This window comes from Martes martes (genome assembly GCF_963455335.1).
Source record: "Martes martes genome assembly, chromosome: 10".
NCBI lineage: Eukaryota > Metazoa > Chordata > Mammalia > Carnivora > Mustelidae > Martes > Martes martes.
In genome coordinates this window covers 15,541,126-15,549,230 of record NC_137898.1, presented here as the reverse complement: position 1 = coordinate 15,549,230, position 8,105 = coordinate 15,541,126, and the positions used below count along the sequence as shown (strand labels likewise).

At 37.7% G+C, this 8,105-nt stretch overlaps 1 protein-coding gene across 1 annotated transcript; it reads right to left on the bottom strand.

The window, feature by feature from the left end:
* Positions 1-2,976: 2,976 nt before the first annotated feature.
* LOC308351038 (olfactory receptor-like protein OLF1) lies at positions 2,977-5,941 on the bottom strand (the record flags this gene model as incomplete). Its single annotated transcript, XM_080816522.1, has 2 exons — positions 2,977-3,959; positions 5,890-5,941. The coding sequence occupies 2 exons, from the start codon at positions 5,939-5,941 to the stop codon at positions 2,977-2,979; spliced, it is 1,035 nt and encodes a 344-aa protein (XP_080672648.1).
* Between the last annotated feature and the right edge of the window lie 2,164 nt (positions 5,942-8,105).

The following is an 8,105-nucleotide window of genomic DNA, read 5'->3' as shown; positions in this document are numbered from 1 at the left end:
CATAGAGTTAGGGTAGTGGGGTGTGTTCCTGGAATGCAAATTTTTTGTAAGCGATAGGATTTCAAAGGCGTGTGACTTAGTTAGAAGAACCCTGGACCACCCCATAAGGGTAAAATGGCATGCAAAACTTTGTGTAGCCTCTTTTTCTTTCAGATGTATGGATGCATGCATCTGTTAAAAATAAGCATATTTTTGCTGTTGTCTTATTTGAAAGTTGATTGTGATTATAAGACATGTCTCTGAAGAGCATGTGGAAAATGATGGATTATTTGGGATCCTACCACCAATGCGGCTATGGCTGGAGGCTGCATTTCCCAGATCTTTCCAGTGAAGTTTCAGGTTGGAATTAGTAAAAGGAGAAATTTGCATGAGGTTCAGGAATAAAGCTCCTATTTCCATAATGTTTATAGTGGTTCTGCTTTTATTTTATTTTATTTTTATTTTTAAAGATCTTATTTATTTGACAGACAGAGATCACAAGAAGGCAGAGAGGCAGGCAGAGAGAGAGGGGAAAGCAGGCTCTCTGCTGAGCAGAGTCCGATGCGGGGCTTGATCCCAGGACCCTGAGACCATGACCTGAGCTGAAGGCAGAGGCTTAACCCACTGAGCCACCCAGGCGCCCCGAGACATTTCCATTCTAACAATATCCTATGCCTATAAAATAAAGTTCCTACTATGGAATTTCAGGCATTAGAATCAGGTTAATAAGTAGAGTCCCAAATGGAGTATTCAAGCCAGGTCTCCCACAAGACCTGATGCGGGGCTCGATCCCAGGGTCCTGGGATCATGACCTGAACTGAAGGCAGAGGCTTTAACCCACTGAGCCACCCAGGCTCCCCTGGTTCTGCTTTTATTATGTAAGTGATGAGTAAGCAGCTTCAGGAACACAGGGACCACACAAACTTCACCAAAAACCACAGAGGAAGTCCTAGCTAAGTGGGTGGCCTCAGAAAGTTCTGACTGTGTTGGGCCTGAAGTACAAATTCAGGCCTTGCTGGCTACCACGAAGTCTTAGGAAGTTAGCAGGTTCCTGGAACCCTCCAGAATGAAATATAGGACGCTTCCCAGTGGGGAAAGCAGTGTGGGCCATCTAGAAATCTCAGCAAATAACAGCAGCCCTTCAGACCTTGAGAAAACACTGATACCCTATATTTTTAGTTATTCCTTCTCTTGGAAACAGCTATATTTTCTTGTAAGTGGTGTAATATTTAGTGATATAATTATTGAGCATGAAAAGACGGTGGTGTTGCACACTAAGATTTTCGTAGGCAGCTGGTTATGTAATATTGTACTGTAAACATTCACTCTAATAGACGCTTGCCTATGTTAACAGCTTAGCGAACATGAAAGCTGTTGATAGATACTCATCTGTATGGCTCTGTGTGATTCTGTATAATCTTGGCCAAGTAAATCTTGGCTAGGTAAACGTAAATTTAATGTTAGAGTATGTTGGTGGGTATGTAACTGTGAGAGCCTGTGCTCTTTTCTCAGTGAACGAAAAAACAGAAATGCTCAGGAAAAGCATTGTTGATCAGAAATCCAAAGCCAGGATTCCTAGGAGAATTTAAAACTAACAATGATTTGGGCTGTATCTTGTGGGGATTTTTTCAACAAAGAGTACATTGATTTAAATATACTTTTTAAACCTTGATATTTCTGGGTCAAAGCTTGCAAATATTTATTATCATAGAGGAAAAAAAATGATATAATAACAAAAAGTAATGTTCAGTATAAAATATCAGTGCTGAAATACATTTTGCAGTTACATGCCTCTGATTTCGTTCTTCAGATGTCCCACCAGCATGTGTGGGTTCATCTCCACATGATGATACAGGTGATATATTGGGGAGCTGATTCTGTTTTTGAGAGGACAGAGAAAGATGTTCCATCCCTCTAATAATACTTTGGTATATAAAAGGAAGACAGGAAGACGAATCAAATAGTTTGCCTTGCAATTAACCTATATTCTTCAAGGTGCTATTTAGGCAAAGTTTCCAAATTACTTTGGAAGTATATATACTGTGTATAGAAGGTTAGCATCATATTCTTATTTTTTTTAAAGATTTTATTTATTTATTTATTTGACAGACTGAGATCACAAGTAGGCAGAGAGGCAGGCAGAGAGAGAGGAGGAAGCAGGCTCCCTGCTCCCTGCTGAGCAGAGAGCCCGATGCGGGGCTCGATCCCAGGACCCTGGGATCATGACCTGAGCTGAAGGCAAAGGCTTTAACCCACTGAGCCACCCAGGTGCCCCAAAAGGTTAGCATCATATTATTGAACTAAACTTAAGAAAATGGATTTTATTTTGTATCATTGTTTCCATGATATCCCTGCTTCTCAGCATCTCATTTTAATTAATGTGAACTATTTTAATTAATGTGAACATACATTTTAATTAATGTGAACTATTATACAAATATATATAATTAACATCTACCAAGGACTTAAAGTGGTACAGGTATGATTCACAGCATGTGCTCAGTTAATCACCCAACAATCGATGGCATGTGTACTATATCCCCATTTCACAGATAAGTAAACTGAGGCATAGAAACATGAAGTAACTTGTTCAAAATGCCACTCACCAGCCAGCAATAGAGCTGGCACACACACCAAGAGAATCTGGCCTCCTCCCTCATCTAAGTAATCTTCTATGTAACTGAAATATACTACAATGAACACACACACACACACACACACACTTTTCTGAGGCATTTACTATGTCCCTAAGATGACTTGATAAAACACCTTTTAGCATTAACTCCAAGGGAGTAATTATTGAATGGTAATCTATTATTTAGCAGCAATTTTGAAATTTTTAAATGTTTTCTTACGTCACAGGGTTATGACTTGAATTTGGCTGTATGAAATCCAAGTGTTTGATAATGTCCCCTGTGGGTCTGCTGGTAGACATGTTGCACATTTCCAATTAGAGTTTGCAACTGGGGAGTTAGATGAATCTCAGAACATTAAGGTTCACGAAGAATCCACCTTTACCCCCATAGCTCTCTTAGCAGCATCTTTTACGTCTTTATTTCTCAAACTATAAATCAATGGGTTCAGTACTGGGATGATAATAGTGTAGAACACAGAGATAATTTTATCAGTGTTGGGAGAATACAGATAGCTGGGCCGTGAGTAAATGAAGAGAAGAGTCCCCTGATAGATGGCCACAGAAGTCAAGTGAGAGGCACATGTGGAGAAGGTTTTCTTCCTCCCGCTGGAAGAGCGGATCCTCAAGACTGAGCGGAGGATGAAAAAGTAGGAGACGATGATGACGATGAAGCAGATAACTTCCACTGAGCTGCCATAAGTGGAGAGAAGCCATTCATTAACTGATGTGTCTGTGCAAGATAGCTTAAGCAGGGGAGGGAGGTCACAGAAAAAATGATTAATGACATTTTTATCACAGTACTTCAGAATAAAGGCAAAGGATGTGTGAACCAGGGAACTCATGTTACCTCCAATGTAGGACAAGGCAATCAACCATATACAGATGCCCCGAGACATCACAGCTGTATACAGTAAAGGGTTACAGATGGCGACATAGCGATCGTATGCCATGGCAGCCAAGATAAAGGATTCTGTATCGGCAAAAGCACAGAAAAAATAAAACTGAAGGGCACAGCCATAATAGGAGATAGATTTGTTCTCTGAGAGGAAATTGAACAGCATTTTGGGAACAATGACTGAGGAGTAACAGAGATCTGCAAAGGAGAGGTTGCTGAGGAAAAAATACATAGGGGTTTGAAGGTGAGGATCGATCCTGATTAACATCATCAGTCCAATGTTCCCTGTTAAGATCATACCATACAAGGTCAGAAACACGAGGAACAGGACAACCTGCAGTTCAGGGCATGTCGGAAATCCTAAGAGGATAAACTCAGTCACCAATGTGTAGTTTCCGTCCACCCATTCCATTTTCTGTGTCGTTTTCTCTCTATGAGAATTCCAACATCCTAAAATGGTACGTGGAGGGAAGAGAAAAACAGATACAATTGCACAGTTATTTTATTGCTACAGCAAACAAACAAGCAAGCAAATAAAGACTCCAACCCCAAACTCCCCTTCAAATATAAACCCTGAAGGATGTACTTCAGAATTTAGTAACTATTAGATCCCATGGTCGCTAGTTTTATCTTATTTGTTTGATGAATGACTCTGTCTTCCATTGGATAGTTGGCTTCTGCATGTAGGGATCCAATTTTGCTTACTTTCTCGTACCCAGATATAGCACAACAGCTGGTTCAGGGGATTAAAGAAGTAATGACAGATTAATGGATAGACTGATGATGATATGAAGAGAAGAAAAATGCACTTATTGCTAAACACAAATGACTTTAGAGTCTGCCTTAGAATAATAACTGGAGAGCAGTTTGCTCTTTCTTTCCAGGACTTAATAGATGGAGGTATGCTGTACTCTTGGCAGAGCAATCCTGGTCATTATTTTAATATGAAATAAAAATGATATCAATGAAGTGAAAACAAATGCCACTAAAATCATCTGTGAGTATATTTTTGACAGGAAAGGGTTTAGTGTGACTCCACAAATCCTATCAAGATAATAAGCCAAAATGGGACATCTGGGTGGCTCAGATGGTTAAGCATCTGCCTTTGGCTCAGGTCATGAGCTCCAGGATCATGATAGATAGAGCTCCAGGATAGAGCCCCATATCAGATTCTCTGCTCTGTGGGGAGACTGCTCCTCCCTCTCCCTCTGCCTCTCCCTCTGCTTGTGTTCTCTCTGTCTCTCAAATGAATAAATAAAATCTTTGAAATTAAAGAGACTAAACCAAAATGATTAAATTAATAATTTCTCTATCTTTGGCATTTTATTAGAATTCTTGGCTTCTAGGGAGTGCCTGATGATTATTAGTTGACAGACTAAATAAAGTGAACAAAAAATTAGTAATAAGTTGGCTTCTAATTCAAAAATGTTACTGTATATGGCCTCCTCACTGATTATATGTTCTGTGCAAACAAAAATAGTTAGCTCCCCTTTATTTTTATGCTAGTATAAATCAGGGCATTGAGTCTAAAAATTCTGTCAGTGCTTTCTTTGGGGATCTCAGAATTTTTTCCAGGAATAGACAACAATGGAACTTGAGTTTGAAGTACAAAAATTTTCCTCTTAACCTTAAAAGATGTACTTGGAAATACATAAAACAAGCAAAGTATTCAATGAGCTAGGGAGGGGGGCAGAGGCATGGGTTAAATAGGGATGAGTATTAAGGAGGGCACTTCTTATTATGAGCACTGGGTGTTGTATGTAAGTGATGAATCACTAAATTCTACCCCTGAAACCAATATTGCATTGTATGTTAACTAAAATTTAAAGAAAAATATAAAAACTATAATTTACTAAATTCCTCCCAAATCTATAACAAAACAATCTTATAGAAAATAAATTCCAAACTATCAGGTAGCTTGCCATGCTTCAGTTCTCTTACCTGTAACAAAAAAGCTTATTTAAATCAAAAGTACTGTAGACCCTTGTAGAAGTTACATTAGAAAGAATGACCCTATGTTGTTACTATGAGTACAATACTAACTGATGAATGTGATTTCTTTTTTTTTTTTTTTTTATTTGACAGAGAGAAATCAGAGCTAGGCAGAGAGGCAGACAGAGAGAGGGGGAAGCAGGCTCCTGCCGAGCAGAGAGCCCGATGCGGGGCTCGATCCCAGGACCCTGAGATCATGACCTGAGCCGAAGGCAGAGGCTTAAACCACTGAGCCACCCAGGCGCCCCTGAATGTGATTTCTGAACCATTTAAACACAATTCAGTTGTTCTTGCTCTCAAATCCGCAAAAGCCTGTTTTTGTACAATTAAAGCCAAATCTAGTAACCACAGAAGCCACTTACCAAGGAAGGAGCTATCTTCCAATTACCTGTATGAATCATTTCATCAGCAGAACCAAGTACTTTTACATGCTTTCTCATGTCATTGGGGACCTAATAAATGAAGGATTGTCAACATGTTCATTTCCAAGGGGCACCTAGAGAATAATTAACAGGTATTGTTATTGTGAATTATTTTTATTAAAAAGTTGGTAATTATAATAGAAATCCTGGTAGTATTAATTTGAATAGGCAATTTTCATTCTTAATAATATCAGTTTTTTTTGTAATGACACCTGGAATCCCAAAGGACCCTCTTTATAGTGGAGGTTCTATGGAAATAGTTCAAATATTTGAGAATCTATCATCATTTAATTTTTTTTTCAAAAATTCTGTGGAAATTGCTCAAGAATTGTTACTTATTATTAACAGTACTGAAAATTGGTATTTTTTCTCATGTCCTTAAATGCTGAGCACAGTAGAGGTTTCTGTAGAACCTGATTCCAGCAGGTGCTTTCTGAGATGTAAGGACATACTGATGAGTATCTTTTGCCAGAAAGCATCAAAATGATGGCAGAACCATCCCAGTTAGTGAGTACAAGCTCTCATCAACTAATTAGTCTTACATATGTAGTATCTGACAGTTTTACTACAACAATGATATTTAAGGGCTAGTGGTAAATTAGTGAAACTCCACTAATTATATAATAAGCTCTATTTTTTTTTCACAGCATCAAATGGGTTTATTAATGACTCATATTTGCAGAATCTTAGAGACAACCCTGTTAAAACTAATAGCCAGTGTAAAAATCTATTTCAGGACTGAAAAAATGGCTCAGCCACTTCAGTTTAATTGTTTTTAAGGATGAGAGTTTCACAAATTCAATTCACTGTGGATGTTCTAACCATTGAAAAATTCCCCGTTATGGTGAACTCAGATCTGAATTTAGTTTTCTTCTTTATTTGAGGGGTGATTCTCCCATTTACATGCAAACCATATTGAAATTATTTGTTTACTGACAGGGTTGATTAACTAAAACTTAACAATTTAAGCAAAAATAAAGTCATTTTAGCAGAACATGGCTATACTGAGAATTTGACAATTAAAAAAAAAAAAAAAACTGCTATAGGGGCACCTGGGTGGCTCAGTAGGTTAAGTGTCTGCCTTCGGCTCAGGTGATCTCAGGGTCCTGGGATTTACCCCCACAGAAGCCCTGCTTCTCTCTCTCCCTCTGCCTGCCCTCCTCCTGCTTGTACTCTCTCTGTCTGTCAAATAAATAAATAAAATCTTGAAAAAAATTCGCTGTAAAAAAATTTAAAAAAAAAGTTTTTAAAAAATTTACCATGATGATGCTATGAAAAAATTTTAAAAATGTTTTAAAATTTAATAATTTTAGAGAAACTAATTCTCTGTATAATTTTACATTTTAAGATGCAACTATTTAGAATGTCATCCATTAAAAGATAAAAAATACCCATTCTCTTTCTCTCTTTCTATTCTTAAAGAAGAGGTTGATGACCTAACATCGATTGAGTGATCTATTTGAACCCACAGGCAGAGGTCCAAGCCTTTAAGATTGTTGTAAAATGTAGCAGTAACATTCCTCTGCAGCAAAACATTTGGAATCTCTGAATAATTCCTGGGATTTTGCACCACTCTTTATGATGATTCTAAATGTCCCTGCCATAGTATTCAAGGAAGCTGGAAGGCAAGGTGAGATGGAGAGAACTTGTCTTGTTCTGATAAGCTAATTGTACTCACTATTCAAGGGTTCTAGAAAAACATAGTTGTTAGGCAAATAGATACAGTTGAAATTTAACTTTGTAACATCAGATCAGGTGGTAGATAGCAAGTATGATATTGACTATCAGTTTTAGATATTAGTTTACAAATAAAGGCACTGCAGGTGATATTACTTTGCTACATTTGATTTTATATTATCTGATATCAGAAAATTACACAGGACTTTGTAAGCAGCTAATCAGATATCTTCCATGTAGGAATTACAGAGAGAAAAAAGAGATACAGTATTTGCATAACTCAATAATCTCTGTCATTTCCATTAAAAATTAAAAACAAAAAAAAAACACCAACCTTCCATTTGAGGTAGGATGTGATCACTAATGGTTGTTTTTTGCTTCCATTGATAACTTCTTGAGGGGGGGGGAAGGGTATATTAAAAGTAACATATACAATAGACACTATCCCCATACTTAACCTGGAAAAGAAGAATTAAAACAATACCTTAGCATTTACCCTAAGATG